Below are 18,645 nucleotides of genomic sequence, written 5' to 3'. Positions count from 1 at the left end.
CTTTTGGTCAACTCTTGCAGACTTTTTGCATTGTTTGTTTGAGTTTCTGTGTCTCCATCCCCCGCCTACCTCTGAGTGTATGTCTTTGTCTCTGTCTCTGTTTATCTCTGTCTTTCTGCCTGTCTGTCTGTCTGTCTCTCTCTCTCTCTCTCTCTCTCTCTCTCTCTCTCTCTCTCTCTCTCTTTCTCTCTCTCTCTTTCTCTCTCTCAGTCTCTCTCTCTCTTTTTGTCTCTCTCTCTCCGTCTCTCTCTCTTTCTCTCTCTCTCTTTTTTTCTCTCTCTCTCTCTTTATCTCTCTCTCTCTTTCTCTCTCTCTCTTTTCTATCTCTCTCTCTTTCTCTCTCTCTCTCTTTTCTCTCTCTCTCTCTCTCTCTCTCTCTCTCTCTCTCTCTCTCTCTCTGTCTCTCTCTCTCTTTCCCTATCTCTGTCTCTCTTTGTCTCTCTCTCTGTCTCTTTCTCTCTCTTTTCTCTCTCTCTCCCTCTCTCTCTCTCTCACTCTCTCTCTCTCTCTCTCTCTCTCTCTCTCTCTCTCTCTCTCTCTCCCTCCCTCTCTTACTCTCTCTCCGTCCGTAAATCATATGAAATGTTGTATAAAATGGATGAGAGTGGTAAAAAGAACTAGGCCTCAAGTGTCCGTTGTAAATTGCCTGAGTATGATTTTGGTTTTGTGTGGTTGAATCAGGACGTGGTTAATGAAAAGGATTTGTTGTGTGTTTTTAGGGAAAGGTTGGTCGATTGCAGATGGCAAGAGTGGGATTATCATATACAAAATAGTGATAGATTTGCTGTTTATCGGACATTTTGTACTGTACATGACATTAAACCCTATCTTTTGTTGAATATGGATAGACAGCTAAAGTATAATTATTATGACTAGGTTTCGATTAGGTATTTCAGAAATTGCTGTGCATTCTAACCGATATAAAAAAAACATAATGCCGATCAGTTGATGTGTCCCCTTTGTAAAGAAAAGCAAGAAGATGAAGTCCATTTTGTTTTTTGTTGTCCATACTTAAACAGATTAAGAGAAAAATGTATCCCATTTAAATATTATAAAAACCCAAGCACTTTTAGACTTAGCCTGCTCCTGGCCTCACCTCAAGAAACTGTTATCAGAAATGTATCCCTGTATTTGTATAAAGCCTTGAAATTAAGAGATGTTGTAACCTCGTAGTTAAAGACCGTGTAATTATATGTTTTATTCTGTAGTGTTGTGCGATTATTATGTTATTATGTTGTACCTTTTCTGCACCTGATGAGTTATACTGATTATTTGCAGCGTGAACCGTTTGTTCACACTCATTCATAAGGGGCTATGGCCTATTGAATAAATTATCTGCGTCTGCGTCTCTCTCCGTCTCTCTCTCTCTCTCTCTCTCTCTCTCTCTCTCTCTCTCTCTCTCTCTCTCTCTCTCTCTCTTTCTCTCTCTCTCTCTTTTTTTTCTCTCTCTCTCACCACTCTCTCTCTCTCTCTCTCTCTCTCTCTCTCTCTTTTTTTATCTCTCTCTTTCTCTCTCTCTCTCTCTCTCTCTCCGTCTCTCTCTCTCTTTTCTTTCTCTCTCTCTCTTTCTCCGTCTCTCTCTCTCTCTCTCTCTCTCTCTCTCTCTCTCTCTCTCTCTCTCTCTCTCTCTTTCTCATTCTCTCTCTCTCTCTCTCTCTCTTTTTTTTTCACCACGGAGCAAGAGTCAAACTGACTAAAGGATCTGGACAGCCCGTGGCGCTAAATTCCAGTAAAATGCTGAGTGGAGCATTCGTGCAACTAACACGGACTCCAGCCTTGTTATGGACTCTGATGTTTGATTCCTCCTTCACCTAACAAACCCATACATAAATTGACTTTAATCGTGGTTCGCCGCGGAATGACCGGTCTTGTCACCCATTGATGTGATTCCAAAGAATCTAGTTAGCAAACTACTGAAAGCAAATTGTCCTTTTGTTTTTTCTCTCTTTTTATATTTAGTCAAGTTTTGACTAAATATTTTAACATCGAGGGGGAATCGAAACGAGGGTCGTGGTGTATGTGCGTGTGTGTGTGTGTGTGTCTGTGTGTGTGTGTGTAGAGCGATTCAGACTAAACTACTGGACCGATCTTTATGAAATTTGACATGAGAGTTCCTGGGTATGAAATCCCCGAACGTTTTTATCATTTTTTTGATAAATGTCTTTGATGACGTCATATCCGGCTTTTCGTGAAAGTTGAGGCGGCACTGTCACGCCCTCATTTTTCAACCAAATTGGTTGAAATTTTGGTCAAGTAATCTTCGACGAAGCCCGGACTTCGGTATTGCATTTCAGCTTGGTGGCTTAAAAATTAGTAATGACTTTGGTCATTAAAAATCTGAAAATTGTAAAAAAAAAATAAAAATGTATAAACGATCCAAATTTACGTTTATCTTATTCTCCATCATTTGCTGATTCCAAAAACATATAAATATGTTATATTCGGATTAAAAACAAGCTCTGAAAATTAAATATATAAAAATTATTATCAAAATTAAATTGTCCAAATCAATTTAAAAACACTTTCATCTTATTCCTTGTCGGTTCCTGATTCCAAAAACATATAGATATGATATGTTTGGATTAAAAACACGCTCAGAAAGTTAAAACAAAGAGAGGTACAGAAAAGCGTGCTATCCTTCTTAGCGCAACTACTACCCCGCTCTTCTTGTCAATTTCACTGCCTTTGCCATGAGCGGTGGACTGACGATGCTACGAGTATACGGTCTTGCTGAAAAATGGCATTGCGTTCAGTTTCATTCTGTGAGTTCGACAGCTACTTGACTAAATATTGTATTTTCGCCTTACGCGACTTGTTTATATTTAGTCAAGTTTTGACTAAATATTTTAACATCGAGGGGGAATCGAAACGAGGGTCGTGGTGTATGTGCGTGTGTCTGTGTGTCTGTGTGTGTGTGTGTGTGTGTGTAGAGCGATTCAGACTAAACTACTGGACCGATCTTTATGAAATTTGACATGAGAGTTCCTGGGTATGAAATCCCCGAACGTTTTTTTTCATTTTTTTGATAAATGTCTTTGATGACGTCATATCCGGCTTTTCGTGAAAGTTGAGGCGGCACTGTCACGCCCTCATTTTTCAACCAAATTGGTTGAAATTTTGGTCAAGTAATCTTCGACGAAGCCCGGACTTCGGTATTGCATTTCAGCTTGGTGGCTTAAAAATTAATTAATGACTTTGGTCATTAAAAATCTGAAAATTGTAAAAAAAAAATAAAAATTTATAAAACGATCCAAATTTACGTTTATCTTATTCTCCATCATTTGCTGATTCCAAAAACATATAAATATGTTATATTCGGATTAAAAACAAGCTCTGAAAATTAAATATATAAAAATTATTATCAAAATTAAATTGTCCAAATCAATTTAAAAACACTTTCATCTTATTCCTTGTCGGTTCCTGATTCCAAAAACATATAGATATGATATGTTTGGATTAAAAACACGCTCAGAAAATTAAAACAAAGAGAGGTACAGAAAAGCGTGCTATCCTTCTTAGCGCAACTACTACCCCGCTCTTCTTGTCAATTTCACTGCCTTTGCCATGAGCGGTGGACTGACGATGCTACGAGTATACGGTCTTGCTGAAAAATGACATTGCGTTCAGTTTCATTCTGTGAGTTCGACAGCTACTTGACTAAATATTGTATTTTCGCCTTACGCGACTTGTTTCAACCTTGAGTCTGCCATACAGCCTTAGTAACTATTACAGTCGTCTCTCGTTACTCATCAAATCAAGATCAGGTTTAAACCATCAAAATGACCATGGGCTGTGCTTTTTTAAAAAAATTTATGTTTTTGATTTTATAACAGTTTCCTGGAAAATATATAAGTAATCAAGATCAGGTTTAAACCATCAAAATGACCATGGGCTGTGCTTTTTTAAAAAAAAATATGTTTTTGATTTTATAACAGTTCCCTGGAAAATATATACATAATTTCTATCGGGGTTCTATATCTGAATTTACTCATACTCATTTTTCCAATCATAATTAAATTATTAGGGTACTTATACATGTCTTGTGTTAGAGCATCTTTGTCTCGCACAGCAATGAGCACATCTGTTACATTCAAAACAATGACACAAATTGTCTTTATTTCGTTCAGGTGGGGCTGCTGCTGAATGCAGACAACCCGTTGACTCTTCGCTGGAACACGACCAAGCCCAACTACATGTGTGTGGTGTCCAACTACACGGGTCCACTGTATGGACAGACTGGCCGCAATGCTCTACCAATCATGAACTACACTCTGTGCAACGGTCCTGATCCACTTACGGTAAAACCTTCATTTTACTGTGACAAACCTAAATGCAAACACACTCGAATGCTCTGCCAGTCATGAACTATACGCTGTGCAACGGCTTTCAGGGGCGGATCCAGGGGGGGGGGGGGGTGGGTTTCGGGGGTTTCCGGAACCCTTTCCCCCCCCCCCCCCCCCCCCCCAGCCTAAAAACATATATACAAAATTTGAAAATAAAGAAAAACTGATGCTCAGATTGCACCAGATTGCTCCATTTTCCTTGATTCATCAAAATTTTCAAAATAAGCAGTTTGGAGCGCCCCCCCCCCCCCCCCCCCTTGAAAAAGGATGTGACCCGCCCCTGGCCCTGACCCGCTTACGGTAGATCTTTCTTCATTTTACTGTGATAGACCTAAATGTATAAACCTAGTCGAACCTGCCATCTTTCGAGAACAACCACCTACCCAATAGATTACGAGATTTTCCCCCATATAATTCCCCTTTTAATAGTGACCCCCTGTCTATAACGACCCTTTTTTGCCGGTCCTTTGGGGGGGTCGTTATTCACAGACTCAACTGTAGGTTCAAACATGGAAACCCCCATGCAAACTGAGAAATGGAACAATTTGGAATCGGCCCTCCATTGCCAAATAGGTTGAAGGAACATTCAAACAACAACCAACCAACATCATTCTGCTTACGGTAGTAATCAATGTTTCTTTTCTTTCTTTTCGATCGGCAAGGAAATCTGATGTTGCGATTTCTGTTTGTTTAGCGTCGTCCGTTATTAACTTGCATACACTCACACACACACACACACACACACACGCTAGCTGCACACACACATACACACACACACACACTAGCTGCACACACACACACACACACACACACACACACACATACAACATACATACACAAGCACACACTCACATACACACACACACACACACATACATACATACATACGTACATACATACATACATACATACATACATACATACATACATACATACATACATACATACATACACAAGCACACACTCACATACACACACACACACACACATTCACACACACACATTCACACACACACACACACACACACACATTCACACACACACACACACACACATTCACACACACACACACACACATTAACACACACTCACACACACACACACACACACACACACACACACACACACACACACACACACACACACACACACATTCACTCACGCATTTTTGAGACCTTGCTTTTTCAGATATTCTGTTCATAACCTGTGTAAATGTCACTCTATTTTAAGACTCTTGCCTCTGATACATTCTCTCCGATTTTTCCGAAGTCTGAACTAGGCTTTTGTATTATATAGGTGTGCCATTTCACGCTCACTTTGAAGATCGCCGTGCTCACAAGTTGGTCCTCTTTCAGACTCACCTGGTGATGAAGTCCATGCTACGAGGTATGAAGGACCAAGGTGTCCCCAGCTTGGACATGTTCAGCGCCCCCCAGTGGTCAGTCAGCGGCATCACGCGCAAGACCGACTATGACCAGGAGGAGGTCAAGGCCATCATCAGCAGACTCAAGGTAGATTTGATTTCATGTCATACTTTGTTGTGCAAATACCATTGCTAGGTAATTTGGGTTGCTCTTTCCCAGTGGGAATTAAGCTAGCAGCCACAAGAGTCGTAATACTCATCGCGGTCCCCCCCCCCCCCCCCCTCCTTTAAAATTGATTCTCCTTGATGAAGTGACATAATGCACCGTGTTTGATGGGGTTTTTGTTTGGGTTTAAAAAAAAAAATGTAATCTTAGATGTTGAAACGGATGCGAAACGGATCACTAGCTGGCTGCATGTAAAGAGGTAGAGTGAGAAAGAGACTGGCCGATCTTTAATGCATAAGGACAGAGGTTTTAGACACAGGCTGAGAGAGAGAGAGAGAGAGAGAGAGAGAGAGAGAGAGAGAGAGAGAGTGTGTGTGTGTGTGTGTGTGTACTGAGCCACCTGCATTTCTGATAGAATGACCTTGGCCTGGATGTGCCACCACGGTTGGAGGAAAAGGGTGAAGGGAAGAAAATGAATACAGAAAGTAGGCCAAGCTGCACTTAAACGAGACGAGTCAGTCTAAAAGGGAATACAGTTCACGTTATGAATAACGGGCTCTGCACTAACAAGCCACGAGTCTGGCACTTCAGAGGACAGAGACACGGCTCTCCTCATCTCCCAAGAGAGAGAGAGAGAGAGAGGGAGAGAGAGAGAGAGAGAGAGAGAGAGAGAGAGAGAGAGAGAGAGAGAGAGAAAGAAAGAGAGAGAGAGAGAGAGAGGGAGAGAGAGTGTGTGTCTGTGAGAGAGCTCGAACTCGAACACTTTATTCCCGAGGGATGATAGCATTAGGTCCATAATATGGTCCTTTCTTACAGCTAGTCCCTACTATAATACACACATGAAACGAAGAAGAAGTATGAAGAATAAAAAAAGAACTCAAATAAAACACAATCATGTGGGGAAAAGTATAACAACAATTTAAGTTTTTAAAGTGTGCTTGCACAAATTGTACACCGACTTAGTCGTTAGAGAGGTGCTTTCGGAGCTGTCTTTTAAAAGAAGATAATGACAGACATGACTTGATATTTACAGGTAGTGAATTCCAAAGGAACGCACCGGAATAAGAAAAACTAGTTTTAAACAAATCGATGCGGGGCCTTGGCAAGGCAAGGTTATTTCGAGTGTTTCAATAATATGATGGAGATGATTTGAAGAGTTGTATAAGATATGTTGGGGCGTCCTGATAGACGACTTTATATTGAAGTCGGTGGGTATTTATCGTATATCGATCACGTGGCCATTCGTTCTGTTGCATCGCTGCTTTTTTTTTAACATCTTCTTCACTCTGAACCGTCAGTTGAGTATTATTCTCTGACGACTGATTCATCTGAAAATACAAATAAAACAACTAAACTTACTCTTTCCTAGCGAATTTTAGGGACAATGTGTGCACTGGAACTATACTTTTAGCCGAGTCAGTGATCGTGGAAGATCGGTATTAAGTTTTCTAACGTCACACGTGACGGTACTATATTTCCTGTCCAGAATTTGCGGCGGTTCGTATCCTCACAGTTCTGACAAGTTGCTTTCGTTTTAAATTTGAGCAAGATCTAAACTATGTAAATGGTTAAACCATGCATACCAACGCAGGACATATCAAATACCTTACATTCATGCTAACCATTCCATTATATTAGTTGATAAGAACATGTTCAGGATAGGATGTAAGTGAATACCTATGCTTGACTGATACCAGATCGACAGCAAAATGGGTACGAGTGTTCTTTTTAGCGGTTATTTTTAGTTATATCGGATTGTAAATCACACAGGATACCAGATACATTGTCTGTGTTCCCACAACCTATATTATCTTAACGTGGTTTCCTAAAAGACGAACTTCGCTTTGTTTGTATGTAGCTCAACCGTTTTGGTGGCGGCGGCGGAAAAACAAAAAGGTCAGCGCGCGATGGCTCGCTCTGGTTGGATCCAAATGCACGAAGTTATGTAATCCAAGGTCGACATATACACTGTCTGCCAATCGGTGAAGGGAGCGCGAATGTAATGTCTTACGGAACTCTTATCTGCCAATGTATGTCGCTAAAGCTGTAGACAGAAAGAGAGAGGATACGACGTAAAAGGATAATCACAGAAAGCTGGACGAGGTAGTTTCATAAGACTTGGAAAAGTGTAACAAAACTAAGAGATTTGTTGATTTTTTTGTTTGGCCAAGTTGTCCTTCAAATTTTTGAAGGGTTGTCATTCTGTTAAACAAGCTTTTGATTTCGTGTTTTTTTGTGTGTGTGTACATCTGTGTGTGTGTACATCTGTGTGTGTGTGTGTGTGTGTCCCTCCATATATCTCTCTCTCTCTCTCTCTCTCTCTCTCTCTCTCTCTCTCTCTCTCTCTCTCTCTCTCTCTCTCTCCCTCTCTCTCTCTCTCTCTCTCTCCCTCCCTCTCCCTCTCCTAAGTGCGTCCATCACTGTGATGTTTTTTACATTTAGTCAAGTTTTGACTAAATGTTTTAACATAGACGGGGAATCGAGACGAGGGTCGTGGTGTATGTGTGTGTGTGTGTCTGTGTCTGTGTCTGTGTGTCTGTGTGTGTGTGTAGAGCGATCTTTATGAAATTTGACATGAGAGTTCCTGGGTATGATACCCCCAGATATTTTTTTATTTTTTTTGATAAATGTCTTTGATGACGTCATATCCGGCTTTTTGTAAAAGTTGAGGCGGCACTGTCACACCCTCAATTTTCAATCAAATTGATTGAAATTTTGGCCAAGCATTCTTCGACGAAGGCCAGACTTCGGTATTGCATTCCAGCTTGGTGGCTTAAAAATTAATTAATGACTTTGGTCATTAAAAATCTGAAAATTGTAAAAAAAATATTTGTTTTATAAAACGATCCAAATTTACGTTCATCTTATTCTTCATCATTTTCTGATTCCAAAAACATATAAATATGTTATATTTGGATTAAAAACAAGCTCTGAAAATTAAAAAAATTAAAAATTATGATCAAAATTAAATTTTCGAAATCAATTTAAAAACACTTTCATCTTATTCCTTGTCGGTTCCTGATTCCAAAAACATATAGATATGATATGTTTGGATTAAAAACACGCTCAGAAAGTTAAAACGAAGAGAGGTACAGTAAAGCGTGCTATGAAGCACAGCGCAACCGCTACCGCGCCAAACAGGCTCGTCACTTTCACTGCCTTTTGCACTAGCGGCGGACTACGTTCAATTTCATTCTGTGAGTTCCACAGCTTGACTAAATGTAGTAATTTCGCCTTACGCGACTTGTTGAGTCACTTGAGAAAAAGTGACTCTATGTAATCGGTCAGTGTTAGTCTGTCCGGCCGGCCGTCCGGCCGGCCGTCCGTAGACACCACCTTAACGTTGGACTTTTCTCGGAAACTATCAAAGCGATCCGGCTCATATTTTGTTTAGTCGTGACCTCCAATGACCTCTACACTTTAACGATGGTTTCGTTGACCTTTGACCTTTTTCAAGGTCACAGGTCAGCGTCAAAGGAAAAATTAGACATTTTATATCTTTGACAAAGTTCATCGGATGTGATTGAAACTTTGTAGGATTATTCTTTACATCAAAGTATTTACATCTGTAGCCTTTTACGAACGTTATCAGAAAAACAAGGGAGATAACTAGCCTTTTCTGTTCGGCAACACACAACTTAACGTTGGGCTTTTCTCGGAAACTATAAAAGTGACCGGGCTCAAATTTTATGTGAACGTGACTCCCAGTGACCTCTACACTTTGACGTCTGCTTTGGTGACCTTTGACCTTTTTCAAGGTCACAGGTATGTCTTGAAGGAAAAAAATTGAAATATCATATCTCTGAAACTATTCATCGGATTTGATTCAAACTTTATAGGATTATTCTTTACATCAAATTATTTACATCTGTATTGTGTTGTGAATAGTCGATCGAGCGTTTGCTCTTCTTGTTTAGTTTTTGCTTCGGTCTGTGCTTTACCTCGCTGCACTTGGTACTCGCGTGTTTGTGTGTTTCCTTCCCGGTCCCAGTATTCTTTCGTCCGTGAAAAGAGCATGCAAGTCGGGTGTAACTAAGAGAGAAAAACACCCATCATTCTTGTCGTCGTTAAAGACACTTCAGTGGTTGGAGACACTTCATTAGACTGTCATTGCAATCAGACATCGACTAGGACAGTTTCGTGGTAGCGTAATGACGCATTGAAGTTCTCGCGGCCATTATAAGAGTTCCTCGGTTCGCTTAAAAAGAACATTTCAAGAAAACAACTAAGATGTGTCATGCACGCATGTACAAAGACACTCACACTCGCATACATTCATATTCTCTCTCTCTCTCTCTCTCTCTCTCTCTCTCTCTCTCTCTCTCTGTCTCTCTCTCTCTCTCTCTGTCTCTCTCTCTCTCTCTGTCTCTCTCTCTCTCTCTCTGTCTCTCTCTCTCTCTCTCTCTCTCTCTCTGTCAAAATAGAGTGAATAGCCTGCTGTTGAATATTTCTGACTCTCATGCATTTTGGAAGGAGATAAAGAAATTCAGGAGGAAACGTAAACCCGCAGGAACTATTGACAATCAGGCATGGTATGATCATTTTAAGAAAGTACTTAACGAGGATGATGATAGAAGGCATGTTCAAGAACATGACCATACTGACACTGAAGAAGAAAACGAACTTGACTGCGACATTCTCAACAGTGATATTACCGAAGAAGAAGTGAGGACTGCTTTAAGTGGCTTAAAAAAAGGGAAAGCAGCGGGACCAGATGGCGTTTTAAATGATCTCTTAAAAACCACAGGTGACACAATCGTCCCCTATCTTTTGACGTTGTTTAACGACCTTTTTAGGACTGGTGACTACCCTTCAGATTGGGCAAAGGCTATCATTCAACCAATATTTAAGAAAGGTGATGATGAGAACCCTGACAATTATAGAGGCGTCTCTTTGTTAAGTTGTGTGAGCAAGTTGTATACCAGTATTATGAATGCCCGTTTGACAGCGTGGGCTGAGGAAAACAACATTCTCTCTGAGTCACAGGCGGGTTTTAGAAAAAGTTACTCCACAATTGACCACATGTTCACTCTTTATGCAGCAGTTACCAAGCAGCTTCAACTAAAAAAGAAGTTATATGTTGCTTTTGTGGACTTTCAAAAGGCGTTTGACACCGTTAAAAGGGATGTTTTGTGGAATGTTTTATTAAAGATTGGTGTAAAAGGAAGAATGTTTAACATGCTTAGGTCAATGTACTCATCTGTTCTCTCTTGCGTCCGATGTAACTCTGGCAATACTGATTATTTTGAATGCCTACAAGGCCTGAAGCAGGGCTGTCTAGCGAGCCCAACGCTTTTTTCGTTTCTTATAAACGAACTTGCCTCGGAAATAATATGTAAGGGCAGACACGGAATTCAAATGCTTCCCGGCGAGATCGAACTGTTTCTTTTGATGTTCGCTGACGACATTGCACTGCTATCATCGTCCATAGTGGGTTTGCAAAACCAACTGAACATCTTACATAACGTTTCAAAGCGTCTTGGGTTAAGGCTAAACATGAATAAAACCAATGTCGTTGTTTTTCGAAACGGTGGTCATTTAGCCAAAAGTGAGAAATGGTTCTACAGAAACGCGCAAGTATCAAGTGCTAGCTCTTACAAGTATCTCGGTCTGACATTCACAACCCAAGCCCGTTTGAATCTCTCTTTCAATGACGCAATCACCAGAGCCAAACAAGGTGTCATTGAAATTTTTAAAGTCTTATGGAATATAGGATGCCACGACATGGACATATTTTTCAAATTATTTGATGCGCAAATTGCTCCCATCTTGCTCTATGGCTCAGAACTATGGGGATGTTTTGACTGTTCACAGATTGAAAAGGTTCACATGTATGCCTGTAAAAGATTACTCGGGATCTCGTCAAACAGTCCAAACCAGATGGTGTATGGGGAACTTGGAAGATGCACTTTGTCAATCCTAGCAAATATCCGAAGCGTAAAGTACTGGTTGAGACTTAACTGTATGCCGGATTCGAGATATGCAAAGATGTCATACATCATGTTAAAAAACGCAGTTGAAAGGGGAAAACAGAATTGGGTCTCACAAGTTAAATGCCTCCTTTGCATGAATGGATTTGGAGATGTGTGGTTGAACGGGTCTGTAGGTAGGGAATGTGCGTTTATTAGAACATTTCAGCAACGTCTGCAAGACTGCTTTGAGCAAAACTGGCACTGTAAACTCGATACAAGTGTGAGATTTGATGTATACAGGATGTTTAAAGGAGAACTTGAAAAAGAAAAGTATCTGGGTGTCATTGAAAACCAGTACATACGCAAAATGTACACAAAGTTCAGACTGGGCATTACACCATTGAAGGTAAATAAACTGCGCTATAATCCCGAGTGCGCTGAATCCAGAAATTGTACATTTTGTAAATCAACTGAAGAAAATGAAAACCACTTCCTGTTTAAATGCCCAGCTTACAATGCAATCCGTCAAAAGTACATTGGTGCTTGTTTTGACCTTGACCAGTTCTCCAACTCATCGTTGTGTATTTTACAGACTGACAACAAATTACGACTGATTGCATTGTCAAATTATGTGTTCTACGCGTTTAGACAAAGAGAAAATCAATTGTGAAATAGACCGGTATGATCGTACAACCCAAAATCCTTGTCTTCATCTTACTGTATTTTTTTTTCTTCTCTGTTTTTACTTCTTGTGCTAGGTGTTGATTTTAAGTTGCCTTGCTTCCGGACGGTCAAGTCCACTTTGTTCACATGCTAACTATTTCTCCCCCTTGTACATACACATTGTGTTTGATGCAATAAAAATTCGCCTTCGCCTTCGCCTTCGCCTTCTCTCTCTCTCTCTCTCTCTCTCTCTCTCTCTCTCTCTCTCTCTCTCTCTCTCTCTCTCTCTCTCTCTCTCTCTCTCTCTCTCTCTCTGTATGGGGGGTTCTGTATGTACGTGTCTGTGTGTGCTAGCGCGTGAGAATGTGTGCTTGTGTGTACGTGTGCGTGTGTGTGTGTGCGTGTGTGTGTGTGTGCCTGTATGTTCTCCTGATAAAGTTTATTTCTGTGTATTTCCCTCACTTCCTCGTTCAATATTTTGTTCACCCTCACAACATTTGCCCTGTCGGTTGTCTACTTACATGTACTTGTTCCTAAGACTCGTGTCAGTGTTTCTGCGTCTGTGCTCATTCTACAATTTTCATCTCACTACTTCTGCGACTTCATAGTTCACCTGTCGACTTTCAAGCAATCGTTTTTGGCACCAGCCCAATCATTTCTCCCAAGTCTCACAATCGATCATCCCCCTCTCGCCACCTCTATTCCAACAGATACAAAATCTGTGCGCGCTGTCACAGCTCTTTCTGGACTTATTTCACGTTCATGCAAGTTCTGTGTGTGCACGTGTCTTTCTGCTTGGTTGGTTGATTCTTGATCAGTTTTAACTGCCTTCAACCTAAAGGGAAAGATTCAAGTTTGTTTCATTTCTCAGTTGACATGTTGGTCTCGGTGTTTAAAACTAGTTTCCTTTGGGTCTATTACAGTAAACGTGTGGAAGGTTCTAAATTGTGAAAAGCTCATGTCTTTTAACACTGATTACTTCAAATCGTGTATAAAAAAAAAATCTTCTTGAACAAGATTTAACAAAATATTGCACGTACCCACCGACTGAATAATCCTAAATATATCCATACATCTATCTGTCCCCTTGTCATTTGTGTCTTCTCACACCTCCCACAGATGCACAAGCTGAATTGCAGCCTGCTTGTGTTGGACGGCGACTGGCAGCGGAGTCACGGTGACCTGACCTTTGACCCCGCCCGCTTCTCCAACCTGACCAACATGACTGACAGTGTGCACGGCACGTGCGACCTGGCTCTGGAGGTATGAGTGCATGTGTTCCACTTTAGGTTCTCGCCTTCCGTCTCTGTCTCTCGGTCTATGTCTCTCTCTCTCTCTCTCTCTCTCTCTCTCTCTCTCTCTCTCTCTCTCTCTCTCTCTCTCTCTCTCTCTCTCTCTCTCTCTCTCTCTCTCTCCTGTTGCGTGTGTTTGTCTGTGTGTGTGCGCGCGCGTGTGTGTGTGTGTGAGAGAGAGAGCGAGAGTGTGTGTGGCAGTAGCGGTGGAGGCTGTTACAATTTCTTTTTCGTTTTCTTTTTCTTTCTCTCTCTTCTGTTGCGTGTGTGTGTGTGTGCGTGGGTGTGTGTGTGTGTGTGTGTGTGTGTGTGTGTGTGTGTGTGTGTGTGTGTGAGAGAGAGAGAGAGAGAGAGAGAGAGAGAGTATGTGTGCGTATGTGTGTGGCAGTAGCGGCAGAGGCTGTTACAATTTCTTTTTCTAATTCCTACACTGAGTCACTGAAAACACTTATCTTATTTTTCAACGCACTTCACTTGACTTTCTCTCTATCCTTCCTGTACTTGCAGGTGAGCCCGTACTTCGACTACCGCTCGCTGGACAACTTCCACAGCGGGGTGGACAAGCAGCTGTTCGTCAGAGACGCCGGGGGTCACGTGCCGGGGCTGACCCACTGGCAGAACGGGGCCGCGGTGGCCATGCTGGACGTCTCACGAACCAGCTCCCGCGCCTGGTTCCATTCCCTCATGACCACGCTCTTCCGCGAAGCCGACGCCAGAGCTCTGCGGGTGAGCTACGGAAACGAGGGCTGGCTACCCTACAAGCCGACTTTCAGCGACGGGAGCATAACCTTGCACAAGCTGCGGCGTCAGCTGACGGAGATGATGGCCACCTTCACGTCACGGCTGGTCGTGGAGCACACCGCAGGCTCTCAGACTTTACCGGCTCTCTTGGCTGTACGCACCGATATCCAAGTCCGAGACGGAAGGTCGTGCCTGGTCAACACCATAGAGAAAGCCCTCACCCTCGGCCTGCTCGGCTACCCCTACGTTCTGGCGGACGGGTTCAGCGTGCCCGAAGGCCGCCAGTCCTTCCTCAGCTCACAGCCGTCACGTGACCTCTTCACGCGCTGGATGCAAATGGCGGCATTCTTCCCGGCCTACAAGTTCTCCGTGCCTCCGTGGATCTACGACGAGGAGACCATCGGCCTGGCGCAGAACCTCAGCAGGCTTCACACGGACCTGGTCCTCAAGGCCATCAAGAGTCCCGAGCTCAAACAGGACGCGGAGAACGGTCTGCCAGTCCTTCGCCCGGTCTGGTGGGTGGACCCCAGTAACCTCGACCTGCACGCGCTGCACGTGAACGACGAGTTCCTGGTGGGCGACTCGCTGCTTGTGGCCCCGGTGCTGTGTGAGGGCGTGACGCAGAGAAACATCTACGTTCCCAAGGGCGTGTGGAGCGACAAGCTGAAGAACAATATTGTCTTGGGGCCCAAGTTGTTGGAGGACTACCGCGTTGGCTTGAACGAAGTGCCTTACTTTGAACGCATGCCAGTGTATGATGATGAGCTGAAAGAATGAACGTGAAAGCAACGCTACTGTTCTTTGTTGTTTTTGTGTGGTTGTGGTTGTGTCTGAGAACTACTATGTTGACGTACTGTGTACGCTTTGTGTGTGTGTGTGTGTGTGTTGCTGAAAGAACAACTTTCAACATTGGTTTCTTGTTGTAGTTGTTGTGTTGTTGTTACTGTTCTTTGTTGTTTTTGTGTGGTTGTGGTTGTGTCTGAGAACTACTATGTTGACGTACTGTGAACGCTTTGTGTGTGTGTGTGTGTGTGTGTTGCTGAAAGAACAACTTTCAACATTGGTTTCTTGTTGTAGTTGTTGTGTTGTTGTTGCTGTTTTTGTCGATCTTGCGTTTGTTGTTATGGTTGTTGGAGCCTAAGATGTTAGGTGAGAACTTTCAGGAGCTCTGCGAAGTGCCTTGATTTGAACGGATGCCTTTATATGATGAGCTAAAAGAGTTACACTAATGAGAAGTTGGTTGTTATTGGTGTTGGGGCCCAAGGCGTTGGACAATTATCGTCTAGACACCGGAGATGTGCCTTGATTATAACGGTGTATCTTCAGCTAAAAAAGTAACATGACAGCTGTTGTTGTAGTTATGCTGTGAAATGTCTCTTTCTTTCATGTGTAGTTGTTCTTGTAGCTGTTGCTATTTCTGTTGACGTTGTCTTGTTTAATCGCGTTTTGCTTTGTTGTATGGATGATGTGTTCGTTTGCAACGAGTAAAATACCCTCTGTGGTTTTTAATGCATTTAACGCAAAGGAGTAACAATGAGTGTTGATTTGTAAACTTACAACACACAAATCAAAAGGCATGTGTTCACTGACTTGAAATCTTTCATATTTACCTGAATTGAGATTTTTACTTTTTGAACAGTTCATTCTGTAACATTCCCCGCTTGATTTTATCGATGTACATTCATGTAATAAATCAGACATATCTAGTCAGTGGTAGTTTGGGTGAACGGTTTTGACTGCCTGTACAATACATGTATCTACATTGTTTGTCAAGTTTATACTTTGTAATGATTCAGATTTTTACTGGTTTATATGATAAAACCTGTTGAATTTTAGTCGCCACTCCGTATAGTAATATATGTTTTATAGTGTTAATTGGTATAAAGACGTGTGTTAAGCGGATTTTTCTCGTCTTATTCCGGATTAATGTTCCAAACGTTGTAGCTACGACTCGTAGGAAGTTGAAGCTACCTTCTTTCCCATGTAGACTGGTATGTCCACGATTTGAGATCTCTCTAGTCTTTTACATTTGAGATGAGAATCCATCCACTTGAACACGTACCAGAAATTAACAGCCCACATGACTGTTTCCTGTGCATATTAGAAAAGTTTTGCTCAAAATGATTTTGCAGATTGCCAAAGGAGTCACAAATTAATTCAGCAGAAAATTACTGCTCTGCACACAAAGCAGCCAGGCTGTTGACGTTGTATATGTGTCCAACTAGAAGGATGCTCTAATCCTATGTCAAAACTGGGGTAGATTCATTATGTTACGTTTGAAATGTATTCTTGTTTTGAAGGAAGATTTGAGTAAAGGTTTTGGAAGAGTATTTGAAGAAATGAGCACACCAAGTATGTATGTATTGATAAGGTTTGCTGGATTATTTCATATTATAAGCTATTGATTTCAGTGAACAATCTCAGATTGTACATAAGGCACAAAAAAAAAATAAAAGTCTGTTTACGGTATCCCGACCGACCCTATTTTTTCGCGCGACCCTAGACTTTTTGTTGGCATTTGGGGAAAAAAAATAAGAAAATAAAAAATTGAAAAAAAATAAAAATAAAAAGTCTTTGTTTTTTTGGCAAAATAACTTAAAAATATGTTGGTTTTTTTGAGAAAAAAAAATAATAAAAAATCCCGACCTACCGACGCTATTTTTTTTGCCTATGTTACCGTAAACAGACAATTTTTATTTTTTTTGGCCTAAGTGTATACATATGTATATGATGGTATTTATACGAACATATATATAATCCTTTGAGGAAGAGAACCCACCAGAAGCTTTCAGGAACTACATACTTTCCCTCATATCAAAAGCTTTATTTAGAATTGTACATAATCACTAGCGCTTACGTGTGGCAAACCGCAATTGATTTTCATTCATTAACTTTGATTATCGGTGTACTTTCTGCGGTGTTGTTAATCAGTAAATCGACCAAGTGAACATATAACATAGTAGTTCAATATGTTTGGAATCATTTGTGTGGAGACAGTAGGACTCAGAATGCCGGTCAGTTTTGCTAACATCAATGACACAAAGACAGTTTTACCTTGGAAATTGTGTTCTTATGTTACGTTTTGTGTACTTCAAAGGCCGCTGCTAAGAAAATTCAGTGAAAGTGTTTGTGCAGTATTGTTGACTTCACGTTCAATAAAATATGAATTTGGCTGTCATTCAAGCAAACATAATATTATCTAAACAAAATATCGTTGAAAAAACAAATCGGTACTCACCCACACAAGAACAGCACAGACAAAATCACATTTTCGCCTATGGAGGCTTCTTCGGGACAACAAATACAAAAGAAATTAGAAAGCAAAGGAAGCACAAAACCAAAGAGGGGTTACAAGATGGAGGGAAACATAAAGCCCGTTATGTTTTCCTCCATCTTGTAACCCCTTTTTGGTTTCGTGCTTCTTTTACTTTTGCTTTTTGTTTTCATTTTGTATGTGTTGTCCCGAAGAAGCCTCCATTATTGTGTGTGCTGTCCTTCTGTTGGTGAGTACCGATTTCAACTGTGTTTATCTCACCCACAGTCATCTTGTTGTAGATTTATTTTAAATATCGGATAAAAAAAATTAAAAAAGCATTAAAATCAAATCAGAAAGTTCGATGCGTGGTATATACTTTTACTGGCTGTTGTTGAGTGCGTACGTATACATGTCTGCTGTGAGAGTACGTGTGTGTGTGTGTGTGCGTGCGTGATTGCGTGTGGGTACACAAAATGGCGCCCCGAACGCTTACGGAAATTGCCGGAACATACCGAAGAGGCGCTTGTCCCTTCTGTCTAATATAAGTTCTGTGGTGTGGGTATGTGCGTGTGTGTATGTGCGTGCGTGAGTGCTGTCGAATAAGAATGACAAACAAGAACCTTCAGGCATCCACTTGGCATGCACTCTTCAAATGTGGAGCACGCATTTCACGTGATTTCTGTGACCTGTCAACAGAATTTGCTTCCAACACATTACTGGACGTACCTTTCAGCAAGTCAGAAATTGAACTGTAGAATGATGTCTCCACTTCATGTACACCATGTTTAGCCTATTTCGGATGGAATACAGTTCTTCCTCTTGCAATTCCTGTGCGTATTGAGTCATTCGGTATAATTAGAAGGTAAGACGATGATTCATCGTTCGGTGACCTTAAAGTGGTCAGTGCCT

At 41.4% G+C, this 18,645-nt stretch overlaps 1 protein-coding gene across 1 annotated transcript in view; it reads left to right on the top strand.

Annotated features, from left to right (window-relative positions):
• The window catches only part of LOC138963964 (uncharacterized), a 149,776-nt gene extending 131,681 nt beyond the window's left edge, over nucleotides 1-18,095 (top strand). The window contains exons 7-10 of the mRNA XM_070335824.1: nucleotides 4,128-4,298; nucleotides 5,699-5,854; nucleotides 13,567-13,710; nucleotides 14,247-18,095. Of these exons, the coding sequence (XP_070191925.1) occupies nucleotides 4,128-4,298; nucleotides 5,699-5,854; nucleotides 13,567-13,710; nucleotides 14,247-15,257 (1,482 nt within the window). The 3' untranslated portion in view covers nucleotides 15,258-18,095. The remainder of the gene's footprint in view (nucleotides 1-4,127; nucleotides 4,299-5,698; nucleotides 5,855-13,566; nucleotides 13,711-14,246) is intronic.
• The last annotated feature ends 550 nt before the right edge of the window (nucleotides 18,096-18,645 follow it).

Source organism: Littorina saxatilis, linkage group LG4 (assembly GCF_037325665.1).
Source record: "Littorina saxatilis isolate snail1 linkage group LG4, US_GU_Lsax_2.0, whole genome shotgun sequence".
Classification (NCBI taxonomy): domain Eukaryota; kingdom Metazoa; phylum Mollusca; class Gastropoda; order Littorinimorpha; family Littorinidae; genus Littorina; species Littorina saxatilis.
Note: the sequence above shows the minus strand (reverse complement) of the source record. Positions and strands in the feature narration are given on the sequence as shown.